Source organism: Semicossyphus pulcher, unplaced genomic scaffold, assembly GCF_022749685.1.
Source record: "Semicossyphus pulcher isolate SPU_LCO1_2020_fin unplaced genomic scaffold, fSemPul1.0.p SCAF_18, whole genome shotgun sequence".
NCBI classification, from domain to species: Eukaryota; Metazoa; Chordata; class Actinopteri; order Labriformes; family Labridae; genus Semicossyphus; species Semicossyphus pulcher.
The window spans coordinates 14,263,880-14,279,867 of NW_027211691.1; the positions used below are offsets into that span (position 1 = coordinate 14,263,880).

A 15,988-nucleotide genomic window follows, 5' to 3' on the forward strand; every position below is an offset into this window, starting at 1 on the left:
GCTAAAACACTGCAATACGTTTTTTCAATGCCGAAGTGCTTCCGGATTTAATGTTCAACCTTCAAAATAAGAGTGTAGAGGTTTGGCCCTGCAAATAACTTATTGGTGTGGATGTTGTAGTTCTGCAAAACATTTTGCACAAATTTGTGATTCATGAAAACACTTTCAAACGCCACAGAGACCTATTTCAACGTCCTTTACCCTGCAGGCTATATTGCCAAAACAAAGAAAAACAACAGCAACATACTTGTGGTCTATTCTGTCATGTTACGAGCAATACGAAGCATTTCCTTCATGATTTCTTCATTGTAAAAGTGTCATCTCCACTACCTCCGAACCAAACATAGTCTACAGACTTAAAAGCGTCTTTAAAAAGGCTACATGTTAAATGATTTATGGGGAACTGTTATCTTCACGCAGAATAGTTTGTAGGGAAAATAAAATTCCAGATTCATTACATTTTTTTTACACATTACACACTCAACAATTTTACTCTCATCACGTTAACATTGGAGCTACACATTTAAAAAATCAGCAAAATGTAGATATTTTGTTGTTTGGTAATGATGGACTACTATAGAGCAGACTTAAAGCCAGACTTGAGCCATTCACACAACACTATGTAATTAGGCCTACTCATTAATGATTACTTAACCATTGCTTACCCCTTTGTGCTTCCTAAAGTGATACATCATGTTGAGATGTTAGTTATTCTTCATTCCTATATTAGTCCTATGGAATTCACAATTAGAAAATGATTTACAAAACAGAGACTAAACAAAAAAAATCGCTTAATACTCATTTGACCACATGGGCAATATAGCCACAATATTCATATCCATACCCATGTCAATTTCTGAAGCATCAATTATTCTGATGCATTTAAATATTGTAGGCTATGATCCACTGTTAGCTACCTTATATTTGACGAAAGAGCATTTGAAAAGACAATACATGCTGCCTGCACTAAAGTTTAAGTAGGCTATTTACTAATAAACATGTTTGACATTAAGCAAACAAAGTAAGAGGTTGCGAATAAATGAAGAAAAAAATAAATATTTTTTCTTTTCAGTTGTTTCTTTTATTCACCCGATTTATAACAGTAAGTCCTCGATATGATCATACAGCTGAACGACCATTTATCTAAAACTGTTGCAGAGGCAGCAGTGTGCCGCAAGGCAAATTGAAGGAATAGTATGATAAACTAGATTTAATTAATAACACAGATACCTAAAGCTCCTTCTTCAGACAATGTGGGAGAGAGATTAACAGCTGTCAGTTTCTGGTATGAATGTCATAATAAACAGACACATTTGGTAAATAGGAAACCCCCATGACAACCCTATAATCTAGGTATGAACAATTGTATCTCAGAATGCTTTTGAATTTGACAGAAAGGCTCAAATATTCAAAAAGGAATGTGATTCAATGATTCAACTATTTTTTAATAGTAAAACTCTTGACAGGTTCTATTCAATAATTACCTATTTACAAATCATCCAAATGGATACAAAATAAAAGTGCATACCCAAACATTTTCAAAACTAACCTTCACATGAAACATACAAACAAATTCAACAAGGTTTGTTAAAAAAATTCCAATAGATAGATTTAACAACCAGGGTGGATCTCAGCAGCATACAGACGGTGGTGAGTGTGAGGAAGTCAGGGAGGTGAAGCCGCTCTGACTCCTAAGCTCTGCTGAGTTTTTCGTTGAAGTTGTTCAGATTCTCTTCTTGTGCTTCGTCACTCTAGTCCTCAGTCAGTGTAATGGGCTATAAGAGAACACAGCATCACATAAAAGAAGGGATTCATAAGTTATTTGAGAAATTCACATGCATCAGTAGTTTTAATTAATGTTAGTTTAAAATACTACCTGAGCCGAGAATATATGATGTGCAACCTGAAGACAATTTATGGATTAATTAATTAAATTCGAAAATGGCATTCGTTCCTTAGCGTTAGCATTTCTGTTTATAGTAATGCTAACGCTTGCTAGCTTAAGAAAGCAGTAAATTAGCTTAATTAAGCAGTCCTAACTTGATTAAATGCACAAAACAAAGTAATTCACACTACTTACACAGCATGAAACAGGCTAATACTGTTGAATAAACTCACTGATAAATATGGACAACTAAGTATGTTTATCAAACATTCTTGGTCAAAGTTTAACACTTAGCGTTGCTCCGTGCTCCATCATTTATTTTGTTGACATCGGCAAAGCGGACGTGACGTCTTTCCTGACACCGAACCAGCCCACGAACCATGTTTTGGTAGTTGAACTTCCTTAAACGTCCTTCCTTCACGCTTGTGCTGTGGCTGCAGCTGACTCCGTACCAGATTGTGGCGGTAATGCGCATTTACATTGTTTAGCCAGCCATCACTAAATTTTGAGAAGTACAACAGTGAGGCAGTTGTGTGCCATGCCATGGGGAACCTGCGGGTGCTCGAGCTTTACAGTGGGATAGGAGGAATGCATTATGCATTAAAGGGTAAGTTTATATTGTTAGACTCTGATTGTAACTTAATCCATTATAATATAGTTTTTAACCGTCAGAGACGGATTCTCTCTGCCACGTTGTAGTAAGAGCGATGTTTCGGATAAACCAGGTTCCCTTTAAAGCGGTATATTCCCTGTCCCCTCGGTTGTCACTTAAAACAGCTGCAGCAATGACCCCCAGTCTGAATTCAAATGTCGGTACTTCACAACACTTGAACTGAACGGATGCGTTCCTGGCTGGGATGTCCACAACAAATCCACCGGAAGCAGCTAGGATACAAACTTAAAGCTGGAGTAGGCAACTTCAGAAAAACCAGCAAGAGTGATGTTGCTTTCATGTGCTCTTCGGATGTACCTATTTCTCTATTTGGGAAGTTATTTCATTATTGTTAGGCTAATATAGGAAACATGGACAATTCCCATAAAATTAATATTGTATTGCACTGAACTTAGAGGGTAACATCTATTTTTCACTACATGGACAATAACTAATGCCAACAACCTACTACTATATTTCCAATTAAAAATGAGCCAAACATTGATATGCATTACATTAATAAATACAGATATTATAACCATCAAGCCAACATTTACTTTGGCATGGCTTTCGACAAACATATGGTGTAGTGAACCAGTGGCGGAAAATAGCTAACTAGGGGGGCCTGTTGGCACGTAGAAAGATATTGGGTTCTGGCACATTTTAATGCCCCTATTATATCATATATACATACAATGATATTTATCCAATGATATTTGCTCACCCAGTTCTAAACAGTAAGTGAATAATTGCTAATGAAAATTAGGCCTCTTGTGCCTTTTAGCCCACTCTGTGCCCCCCCCAATCTGTAAACAGCTATTAAGTTTAGGACAAAATAATCCCTATACAAATGCTGCTTAATTCATTATATCATGATGGAGCCCAAAATGATTGCAATATTTTAACAAAGGCTATGTTGTTCAGCCCGAATTGTACAAAAGCAAGTCTTTTTGGCTAGATATGTGTACAAAAAAACTGAATCTGACTTTGTTTATACATTGCCCCCTCAGTGTGTACACAGACATACGCCTCTTTTACACAGCCTATTTAAGAAGGGACTATTGCCCCTTTATTACATCTCGCCATTTGTTTGAAATTTACGCAGGTGAAATGGTGGGGCAAAGTCGTTCCACCGCTGATGGGGCAGCGGCGGTAGAAACAGAGGAGAAACTATGTATGTGTAAACAAATGAACCGGAAGGACGGAACAGGGGAAGGCGGAGTAACAACAAAACTTTGTTACAGCTCTGTTGTTAAAAAAAAAAGGCTACAGCGTGACTGGTGTTAACCCTTCCTTCTTTCCTTCCTCCCTTCCCTACGGGTACTATGGTTAAATCATTTTATAATTTGGTCAAACTGCTGCCTAAATATCACAAAACGTTTGCCAAGTGCCATGAGTCCAGCTAAGTTTTGAATCCGTATGTTTCCTGTGCCTTTTACCTTGTTCCTGTCAGTATGTGTCACATGTATGCTTGAAAAGAGACAGGAAATCCTTTCAACATGTCAAAGCAATCAAAGTAGCCATTTATCCCCCAAAGCTGTTCTCTCTACATTAGATTAAAATGTTGTAGAGCTGTATGATTAGAAACATAGTGTGTTCTCACAATCTGTTTTTTTCTTCCTCCAGAGAGTGGCATACCTTTCCAGGTGGTTGCTGCCATCGATATAAACACCACAGCTAATCAAATCTATAGGCACAATTTCCCAGACACCCCCCTCTGGAACAAGACCATTGAGGTGGGTGGAGGATTTAGCATGTTTGATATTTATGGCATGAAATCCTATGCTTTAAAGGACCAGGGTTGAACTATTGAGCAGAAACCTCTAATAGCAGACAAGAGCGAGCTGAATGGGAACCATCACCAAGTTATTGAGAACTTGTTTTTGAGAACTCAGATTTGATCAGACAAGTTTGAGTTTAAATCTTGAAGACGCTAGATCTAAAAATCCTATTGTATGCACCAGGCAAAACAGGACTAAGTGTGTTCTGAGGATGAAGGGACTGATGAAGACCATCATTGATATAGTAGGAGTTATGAAAATGGTTTACAGGTCCAAAGCAAGCAATCAATCAATCAATCTTGGCTTTATTTTGTATTCTGACTTTTAAAAGCTTGAATAGTTCCTGACTTTTGATTTCATCTTTTTTATTTTAAGGGGATAACGCTGGATGACTTCAATAAATTATCCTTTGATATGATCTTGATGAGCCCTCCTTGTCAGCCTTTCACCAGGTATGTCTAATTTGTTTTGTATACATTGTGGTCCAATAAGTTGGAGAACCTCAGTCACACAAACCTTTGTGCAGTCATCATGCTCCTTACTTCTTTGCTCTGCTTACCTCCATAAGGTAATAATTCTAAGACCATAAAAATAGCCCATATTTATAAATGTGGGTTGTTTATTCATTGGCACTGTGTCAGGCTGGTGACCTGCCCAGAAGGCTGCCAAAATGATATTGTATATGTCCATTATTATCTTGTATAGTTCCATTATGTTGAACAGATAGGTGAACACAACACTGCATGTCTCCAGCCACAGTAACAGCTTCATGAGGCTTTATTTGGGTAAAGCAGTGCTTGGCAGCAAACGTTCATACATCCAATGAATATGTTAATTATAAATGGTTAAGATGGAAAAGTTTTTAACCAAATGTCCAAATTATAACTTATAACTATAACTATTATAAAAGTAATAGAGCTGCTTGTTGTTAATCCTCCATAGGGCTAAAGAATATATCGTTTAACCATCGCAATTAGGATGTGCAACAGTCAATGCTAACATGCACCTAATGCTGATGCTGTCTTAGATAATGTTGGCGGGATGATAGAAGCAGACGTTCAGTTAGGCGAGGCAGCTTTTAGAAAGAAAGTTAGTGCATCTTGCAACCTACGTCATTACATCTATCGAATTGAATCTCTTTTTTAAATTCAAATAACATTCTAAAAAAAAGCATATATTTAAAACAAAAATATGCTACACGTAAAAAAGAAATTATATATATACATACATTCTTAAGGCATGTGCCCACTTTACCCCATGCGGTAATCTGTTACTGAATCCAAGTGGCTACACTTGCAGCACGCACACAGAGGTTGTGTGTGCTGAAGGGGAGGAGGATATGGAAAAAAAAAATTAAAATTTTTTAAATTTAAAAAACATTTTTTTTAAAGGAAGTAGGATATGGTGAGCTTTTGTTTCCAAAAGTTATTGTCACCAGGCTGATCACACTGATAAACAGGTAGACAAACTGGTAAAGGGTGGGGACTGGGGGTTGTTTTGTTTATTATTGCAATTTAATTCTTTTCTAATATCGTGCTGAGTCCCCGATCAGTTCTAATTTCTCAAACCAGTCAATTAAAAACATCCTTTATAATTGTGCTAGTTTCATATAGAATGATAAACTATTTTATTAAACAATTAGTAATATATTGCATTATCGTTATACTTGACTGTACTCTGCAGTGTTCCACTATTGCTGACAAAGGATGGATATTTCCCCCTTATGGTGAAAACGTGGCTCGTCAATTAAAAGGATAGTTGCACATAGAGAGCATATCACCCACAAAACAACCAAGAGTTTCTTTTTAGCTGTTTCACCTACTAAGAAATAAACTACAGCTAAGTATGAGGCCAAAGTTATCATTACAGCTAAGACTCTAGTGAATGGTCAATTTATGCAGCTTAAGATAATGTTAATTATTTAAGTTCTAAATTAAAATTGTAGGTGTTCTGATTTGAACAATACGCTCAGTGAAATGGTGATTTTAGTACAAAGAATTAATCCAAACCCTTTACCCCCCTGTAATTGCTACATCTTGTTCCCCCCCTGCCTGCTTTGACTGGCGGTCTGTCAAAGGTGTTTCCCACCTCTTAATGTCAGCTAGGATCTGTTCTTGCCCCTGAGACTCTATAAGGATAAGGTTTTATGGAATTTAAGATTTTTTATTAATTTTTTGTTCTCAATTTAAAACTGTATTTCCACTGAAATCTTCATCTCTTTCCTCTGTACAGGATAGGACTTCAGGGGGACATTGCCGACCCCAGAACAAAGAGCTTCCTCTACATCCTTGAGCTTCTGCCAAGGTTTGCAGATTTATCTTTCATATTTCAACTTTCTTGCAACAATGTTTTATTTTAATTGTCCCTTAAATCATTTTATCATCTATAGAAATTCTTTAGGCTAACACCCCCCTCCCCCGTAACTTTCGAGAAATCCTTGTGTCCCTGTGTCCTTTAACTGCCCCAATTTGTTAACCAGGGAAATATTCAGTTGTTTGTATTATTATTTAAAGATGTGATAAGTCAAATGCCAATTCAGAGCTGTTGTGTGTGACTTTGCCTAAAGATAATAATGTCTGATACTTGATGATTTTAATATATATTAATATTAGTGCTGTCAAAATTAAAGCGTTAATTTATGCGATTAATTTGATATATACATATATATATATATATATATACACCTATATTTAATTTGAAAAATAACACCATTAACGATACAGTAAAAGTAATAGAGCTGCTTGTTGTTAATCCTCCATAGGGCTGAATAATTTATAGTAACGCGGCTGTGTTTACTTCCGGTGGTAGTGTTGCCAATTTAGCGACTCTCTCTCTTTGTGACTCTTTTCTAAAAAGCGACTCATAACAAATTTAGCGTCTTTTTCAGACCAGTGAAATCCATTATATTGTAATTCATTCCCATGTATGCTGCTCAGAGTAATTGCAGTTCACGTCTCTCTCCCCTCTCGCCACGTGCGCCGCAGCAGTGCACAGGCAGTCGGGGGCGGACGGGCCTGTCCTGGGGCAGTGGGCAAGGAGAGGAAAGCGGCCAACCGGGCAGCTCCATACATATAAATACGTAGATGCCGCCACAGGAGCAATACGTCGACGCGGCGGCCATATTGGAGAGGGGTAGAAGATACATTTCAGGGAAAGCTTAATGAAAATATTAACGACAAAACAATACAGTGAATGTAATTCATTTAATGAATATAAATACATGTATATAATTACATATGACATATTATATTAATTATAATTACATTGTTATAATGTTTATTTATTATAATATATATTATATAGTAGATAATAATATATAATGTATTTAAAATACTGTGTATATGTAACAATATAATTTAAATATTTGATTTTATTGTAATATATAATTATCATATAATTTATATATAGTACAATATATAAATATATATTAATTAATTATACTGGTATTATATTATATTTATTATAATATATTATTATTATTTACAGTATTTTAATGAATTATTATATATCGTATAAGCTTCAGTCTTAAGAAGAAAAAAGCGATTAATCGAAATGCTAACTAAATCAGACATGTGATTGGCAACCCAAGAAGGGTTTTCTGACAATCCCATACTCTGCTCAGGAACACAGAGAGAGAGAGCATGTCTGGTAAATGAATGAGGTGCGACCTCTCCTGTTTAATGTTGTCCCATTTATGCTTCTGTTTTGTTTTAAGGAAACGTGTTCTTTCAAATACTTTCAATATACAAATATATCCCCCGTCTATACCTCTATCATTCTGTGTGAAACACATGGTTCAATATACCCTGTCACTTAACTTTTCGGCGAAGGTATACAACTGTATGGCAGTACTTTTGTCTGGCCTTCCTTTCAGAAATCTGTATTCCCCCACACACACACATAATGTCTTATTTTTTCTTACATTTACCTTCTTCTTTTTTTTCAACTTTATTGTCATTGCACTCTCTCTGTTGTGGGCCAAGGATGGATATGTTTTATTTTATAAAACCCTCTTCTTCTTTCTCTCCAACTTCCATATGGCATTCTGTGGTCAGGCTGTGCCGGCTGCCCCGCTTCATCTTGCTGGAGAATGTGAAAGGTTTTGAGAGCTCTTCTGCCAGGTAACAGTGGAGAAAGCATGGGTGCACCTGAAGGGTCAACATGTCAGTAGGTATCAACATGAACAGTTGGCAGGCTACAATTCATAGACAAGTACAATGTCAAATTCTAACAGCCACACAGTGTTAATGTGATATATTGATTAATTTATATCCAACAAAGCCTGCAATATTTGAACCCAGTGAACATTGTTTTCTTTTCAAATACAAATAGAGTGAGTAATACTTGGATCAAAATGTACTGTGAAATATTTTTTTTTCTTTTTATGTATTTATTCAATAGTTGACGGCATGTGGTTCATGATTGGTATCTTAACCCCTGAGTGAGGAAGTGTTAGATGCACTTTCATCAGGTTGCACTTTAGCATCTTAAAAAGGATGTACTGAAGATCTAAAGATCTCATATCAGGCCTGAGTGACTACAGGAGCCTTCACTCCAATGTCGATGTCGCTTGCTGGAACAAACATGTTAAAAAAGTATCTTTGATTGTTATAACTTTGCTCATGTATAATATATTAATGGGACATTTTTATTGCAGAATTGAAATCTCCTTATTTCTCACCTATAATTTGTAACAATATATATGTATTCCCTTAAACCGCTGTAATGGTGTTGTAAATTGGTGAAAGTATTTCAGTTGGAAGTTAAAATGTCCTCATGTCATGTTTCTTTTCCCCAGAGAACTTTTGGTGAAAACACTGATGGAATGTGGATACGCTTTTCAGGAGATGATGATCTCGCCCACGAGTGTAAGGAAGACACAATGTATGATTCATTTGTTAAATAGATCTGTACATCTGTGGAAGTTATATGTTGTGAGTTATATTAATGAGACTGTTACATTCTTAAATTCAGGTTGGGATCCCAAATTCAAGACTGCGTTATTACCTGATTGCTAAGATTTCAACAGAAAACTTCAGCACAGAGGCCAGTTCAAAGGTGAGGTCTCACTGACAGCGTGAGTGGTATCTTGAAATGTTTCAAAGAAAAGCAACCAAAGTTAGGCTTCAGAGCTAGTAATATTGGTTTTCTCATCTGTGACACTGTTGGTACAAAGTCTGTTGATAATATGCCATCACTCAAAGTGTTTAGTTAAAGTGGTAATCTCAAAGATCTCTTTGGCGGCACCATGGCGATGAACGGTTATTACGGGGGCACACTTCCCAGAAATTCAAACAGTGTTGCATGTGTGACGCCCACGTTTGGCTCCGGTTGTAACGGTTGTAACTCTTAATTTTCCTCACTGACAGTCGCTTTCCTATTTGAAATTTTATCTGTAGTAATTGATCTTTTCTTTGTTTGTTCAACCATAGTAGATGACTGTTTACGCACAGCACTTGCAGAGACCGGAAAAACAGCAGCTTTACACACGTGTTTGTTGCTTAGCTCCGCCTACCCTCTCTGGCAGACCAATCACTGCTGGCTGATGGAAAACGCATCACTAACTGGGTGCCGCTTGTGATTTTTTCTTCTTTGTTTTTGTGAAAAAAATCACAAGTGGCATTGGTCCGTAATACTGCAAATGCAAAGGCTTTTATCAGCGGGCCATAGGCTCTATCACCATTGTGTTACCTCATTCGGAGGTAGATAGTGACATAACAGACATTTATTTACATGAAAATCTTTGAGATTATTACTTTAAGTAACATTACACAATGTTCAGTGAAGTTTCTTTTCACCACAAACAAACATGTTTTCTATATTCTACCAGCACATTACTTAAAGATACTCTATCTTTAAACAATTCAACAAGTATTTTGGGTATTTGATGTTAAATTTACAGTTAATGGGGTAGTTTTGTAGCTGTTTGGCAATCCAAGATGGGCAGAGGCTAAAACGCTGATATGAAAAAGCCCGTAGTTCTTTCTGGCCACAAACTATGTCTGTGATTAAATGATTCTGCTGGTGGCCAAAACAATGGCTACAGATTTTGTAGCTTTGCAGACCTACGCCCCAGAGACAGACCACTGGTAACATCTGCTGGCCTTTTCACACTATATAATAAGAATATACAAGCACTTCAAATAAAATGGTATTTAGTTTTTGTCACTCTGACATGATGATTTGTTACTTTAGGACTGACCCTTGTATTTGTCAAAAGCCTTATATACACACAGATTAGTAAAGTGTTCTGATCTCAGATTTTAGATGCCTTCGCACATCCTGCTGAGAATGATTCCCTTTTACTACCACATCCTGCTGAGAGGGATTCCCCCGAAAAGCCCACAGAGTTGAGTCCTTCTCATCCAGATACCTGCCGACCAGCAGAGGATTTGCAGGGAGGCAAAGTCCTGTATAAACTAGAGACAACAACGGATGCCAAGAGGAAGATGAAGCAGAACAAAGACCTGTCCGTCAGGCAGATCCAAGACTTCCTGGAGCCGCAGATGGAAGTTAATATTGAAAAGTATCTCCTTCCTCCTAAAACTCTGCTGAGATATGCTCTGCTCCTGGACATTGTTCAGACCACATGCAGGAGGTCTGTCTGCTTTACCAAAGGGTGGGTACAGTTACCTTCTTCATCTGACTTACTTCTGTTCCATTGTTTTATGTTACAGCCAACTGACACTTGTGCAGATCCATGCGTGTGCATGCTAAATGCGGGTGTGATAACTGCTGAAAATGGTGGCCCTTTGCCTTTTATTAAATGAAGTTTAAATCAAGTTTAATAGATGTGTCCAGCCAAATCATAGACTATATGTACTCCCTCAGAGTGATGATGATCATGATCATGACCATGATTCAAATGTTCATTGTTCAAACAGCTAATAGATGTCAGAAGTTGGTATTATATGAACTTTAAATACTATAATTAAGGCTTACAACTCAATTTGCTGTTCAGGCCGATATCACTCAGTAGCTGAATTTACCAGGGATCTGATAAACACCATGCATTTGCATTTGGGAGCTCTAAATATATCATATGCCACATAGAAGGCAGTACGTGTTTGAGTTTTATAAACAGACAGGAAGATATTGCCAGCAGCATGAGGAGCTATTTATAAATAGTCGAAGGAGCAGCAATTTAATAATAATGCTCTGATAATGCCTTATTGTCATGAAATTATTTCTTTATTTCTTTTTGAGTTCATGAAAATTATTTTCTCGCATTGATAACGACAAAGTATGTCATCAGAGACATGAACCTGACTCGGACAACCTAAAAAATAAGACCCCACCTTGAACTAGGTCATAGGTCTAACTTTAATCTGCTAATTGCTTGATCACTGTTCAAATGATCACATAGTAATACTATTGATTATGGTTTATTCATAGCTATGGTCGCTATGTGGAGGGAACTGGCTCAGTGCTGCAGTGCTGCATAGAAACAGAGGTAAGTTTGGCTTCAGTACAGACATGTCTCGGGGGAATGTTTGTATTCAGAAAAGGGCAAATGACCTTTAACCTCAGTTGTACACACCGTGTCGCTGTTTCAATACCACAACATTTTTAAAGCAGATTTGTCTGTTTTCCAGTCGCCATATTTGTGTACATATGTTGTTCTGACACGTTAACAGTTTACAAGCATAAATACACGTTTGCAAGTCCTTAATTTACTTAAACAAATAAAAGCATACAAAGCACAAATTTTGTTACCTCTTAAAAATACTTCATTGAGCTAATACAACCCACAAAATGTACCACACGTCTTACAGAAGACAAGTTTTAACCCCTTAAACTCAGATAATTTATTTTAAATTTTCCCTCAAGTATCTTAAACTTAAGAAGAAAATTTGTTTCATACGACCTAATAATGTTTTTGTTAAAGTTAAATAGCAAAAGAAAACTATTAACAAAGCCTGTAATTAATGAGATCTTTTTTTTTTAATCGCTTGACAGCATAAACAAATACATTGGGCTTCATTCACTAATGTCTGCGCAGAAATGTTCTTACTCTCCGTAAAAAAATAAGTACTTGCGCAAAATCACCGTCGGATTTATGACACGTGCGTACCGGCCAATTTTGTTCTCACCACCGTGCGTATGTTAGTAAATCAGAACCATTCTAAACCGACAGGCGCGTGTCCGCGATCTGCAATCAGCATACTGCCACGCCTCTATTTCTCTATATAAGGACATCTGTTTGGTGCCGCATGAAGAGAGCGGTGTTACGGAGAAGCTGAAAGAACGTGAAAGATGGCCTCAAAAGGTAAAAAGGAAAATTTCACATCAGCAGAAATAGAAATTGTAACAAAAGTGTTACATTTCAATATGAACATTTTCATATGGTCTACTCTACTGTAAACTTAATAAACTAACTCAACTGTATATTGATATACATACATATATATATATATATATGCTATAATTGAAGATTTTAATTATATGACAATAAATTATGAGGATGACACAGCATTTACCTTTGGTCCATACATTAGTAAATTCAATTATTGTTGTCTATTAAAGCCTTTTTTTTTTCAATAAATTAAGTTTTAATATAGTATGCATTTAGTTAAAAGGGTGTGTGTTAACATTTCCTAGGACATTTCTTTCATCATTTGTGCGTACGCATGGTCTGAGGGAGTTCTAAATTTGTTCGCAGAGTACGAAGAAATTTAGGTAAGAACAAATTGATGAATCCAAGATTCAGTTCAAGCACAGATTAATGCGTACGCACTGTTCGTAAATGAGGCCCATTGTGAATTCAGCTGCATTTAGATCAATTTACTGTGATCACAGAGAGCAGGAGGGACTGAATGTACATATAACCACAATGTCCCTCCCTCACTTTTCTACTTCTGTCTTTCTGATTTCAAACACAGAAAATTAAAAAGCAGGTGTGAAAAAATATGTGGGGGAAAAAAGTGTTGCTTTATTGCTCTTTAACATGGGGATCCAAGTTTAAAGTTATAGAACAGATCTGATGCAGTCAGAGGCAATTGCGCGGATGAAGGCCTTAAGGGCTGAAACACGTAGGCATGAGTCTGTAGCCCTGAAGAAATATAAGCTTTTTATTAATTACCCCTCTGTGTGCCTCAGGTCTGTTGAATAATTTTAAACATAGTTTTGTGAGGACGAAGTAAGAAGGATGAAATGCATCATTGAATCAGATTTAAAGGGATAGTTCGGATTTTTGGAAGTGGGGTTGTATAAGGTACTTACAATAGTGAGTTTACTAAAGTGGCTAAAGTACGTGGTACTCTTGACCCCATCTGCAGCAGTTACAGTAGCTTAGCTTCCATGTAGGAACTCCGGGCTGCTTCCCCTAACAGGACCCGTTGAAAATTGTCCTGGTCTGCAGATACACCAAATATGGAACTAAATGAAGGTGTGTCCGTATAGGCGAACTTATAGGCAATTGGTAAGGGCACACTTTTAAGCAAGGACAAATAAATGTCATCTCCTTTTGAGCATCAGAAATATGTTTTGTTTTTGTTTTTATGTGTGTCTATGTGCTCTGCAGATGGACAGTGTGTTCCGAGGTCTTGACCAGCACTCTGAAGAGGAGAAACTCCAGCAGCTGCTTAAACTGAAGCTCCGTTATTTTACTCCGAGAGAAGTTGCCAACCTCATGGGCTTCCCCCAAAGCTTCTGTAAGTCATAGTCAACATAAGTCAACATTTCTCTAGACTTCTTGTTAAGATTATAAACATATTTTTAGTCATTGCATTTTACCTGTTACCTACATTAACTGTTGGCCTGATAAAATATGAGCTTGCAGATCTTATATTTATTGCTTTTTTTATAAAATAGACCCAGTTAGTAGATGCTTTAAACTAATGAGGCTTTGTGTCATCTTACACACTTCTAATGGAGAGAGAAAGAGAAATATATTGCATAACTTTTTGGTGAGAGGACAGGATGACAGACGTGTAACTTAAACCTCATTTGATAATCATTTAGTACAGCTGAACAGTCATGTGGTACATCAGTGAAATACAGTACAATTGTAAAGGACACATTAGACTGGAGGCTCTGCCAACAGTAAAATTACCATGTGACTGTGACAGGTGTCTCATGTAATAAATGCAGGTCATACACTTGGTCTTGGTGTCCAGAATTGTTTGGTATTGTATTGATATGTAAAATATTTTTATTTGGGTCAATTTTTTTTAAATAACATACAACATACAAATTATGCTGTCATCAAACAATTACAACATATGGTATAACATAACACAATTCTTTTGAAGTCTGACTGATAGACTGACACTAAGATTTCAATTGCTTCTTTCTCCAAATTCTAGTCTAAAAACCTGATGTTATGAGTTATATTATTGCACGGACAACAAGTGTAAACTCTTTTTCACGTTTTGTACTTCTTTTGTAATGTTTTTTTCAGCCTTTCCAGAGCAGATAACTACCAAGCAGCAGTACAGAGTTCTTGGAAACAGTCTCAATATTGTGGTGGTGGCAAGACTCATACATCGACTGGTCTACTAGTTCTTGGGACTAACTGGAGAAAAATCATCTTATTTGTTATTGTGGATTATATTACAGTGTGTTCTCTACAGTGGCTGTGTCATAGAGACAGCACCAATTAACAGTATAAGGTACCATCTTGCATGTCACTTCCAACAGTACATGTCTTGAAGCAACACTTTGACTTAGTTTTTTTATGATTACAAAATATATTTTCTAATTATGAAAATAAAAACGAACATGTGGTAAATGTTTTACCTATTATGTGGCTATGGAAATTATGCCAATGAATCTCACCTATTGACCTAAAATTGGAAAGAAATATCTTTTTTGTGTTTTAAAGACTTGACATTAATTCTAAGGACTTTTTATTTTTTATTTATAACATTTGGAAAGATCACAAACTTTTTTTTTTACTTGTACCACCTTCATGCCCTGATTTTTTTCAGGTGCTTCCCCAGGGGTTTTACCAGTGTGTACACCTGCATAGTTCAGGCATAGCTGGACTGTGCATCATATGGTACCCATATTTTGGTGACGTATATGGCCTGTTTGCTTGGTATGTATTGTCTGGAGAGAGCCCATGAAATGCAACCAGATATTCATCACAGTTACGTCGGGGCCTGGATTGTAAAACGGGGTAATCACTGAACCCACTTGTTCCAGACATCCCGTATTGCAGCGAGGTTATCATGCTCTAGTCGGCCTTGCCTTGTTTCTGTCATCAAAGAGTATGACACATGAGAAAACATGTCTTTAGAGACATGGTGGCTGGAAATATTTCCCTTCGAGTGTAAGCATTCCAAACTTGCTTCACCTTTTGATGTGTCCTGCCAAGATAAGCAACCCAATAAAGGCTTGCAAGTGGGTTACATCCAAGTCTTTCCAACTGTCCTCATACGCGCACCTCCCCAATAAATTTGTCATCTCAAGTATATCCTTCTCAATTGATGGTGTTATAAAGAGCTCACATGCTGACTTTATGTCTTGGACATGCCTGACAGCTTTCACTTCAGAGAGCACGAAGACAAAGCAAACAGAGCACCAAGAGAAATGGTTTAGAAGGCTTTTGTGCAAGCTTTTATTTGTTTGCTTTTCCTCTGAACTATCAATGGCCTTGCGGAAACTATATGTCCCCACCCCCACGTTGCAGGAAATATTAATATTCCCCCCATGTTGTGTGAGCTA

General features: G+C 36.9%; 1 protein-coding gene across 1 annotated transcript; it reads left to right on the plus strand.

The window, feature by feature from the left end:
* The first annotated feature begins 2,351 nt into the window (after positions 1-2,351).
* trdmt1 (tRNA aspartic acid methyltransferase 1) lies at positions 2,352-15,050 on the plus strand. The gene is made up of 11 exons (XM_069667305.1): positions 2,352-2,492; positions 4,164-4,273; positions 4,694-4,770; positions 6,551-6,622; positions 8,374-8,439; positions 9,117-9,186; positions 9,293-9,376; positions 10,579-10,937; positions 11,714-11,771; positions 13,842-13,971; positions 14,721-15,050. Exons 1-11 carry the CDS (start codon positions 2,429-2,431, stop codon positions 14,819-14,821), a joined length of 1,191 nt encoding a protein of 396 aa, XP_069523406.1. The 5' UTR covers positions 2,352-2,428; the 3' UTR covers positions 14,822-15,050.
* The last annotated feature ends 938 nt before the right edge of the window (positions 15,051-15,988 follow it).

Bases quoted from the DNA above. Each gene is read 5' to 3' on its own strand.
- trdmt1 (XM_069667305.1), top strand. From the start codon at position 2,429: ATGGGGAACCTGCGGGTGCTCGAGCTTTACAGTGGGATAGGAGGAATG. The intron at 9,187-9,292 runs GTAAGGAAGACA...TCTTAAATTCAG, and splicing joins TGATGATCTCGCCCACGAGT to GTTGGGATCCCAAATTCAAG. The intron at 11,772-13,841 runs GTAAGTTTGGCT...TGTGCTCTGCAG, and splicing joins AGTGCTGCATAGAAACAGAG to ATGGACAGTGTGTTCCGAGG.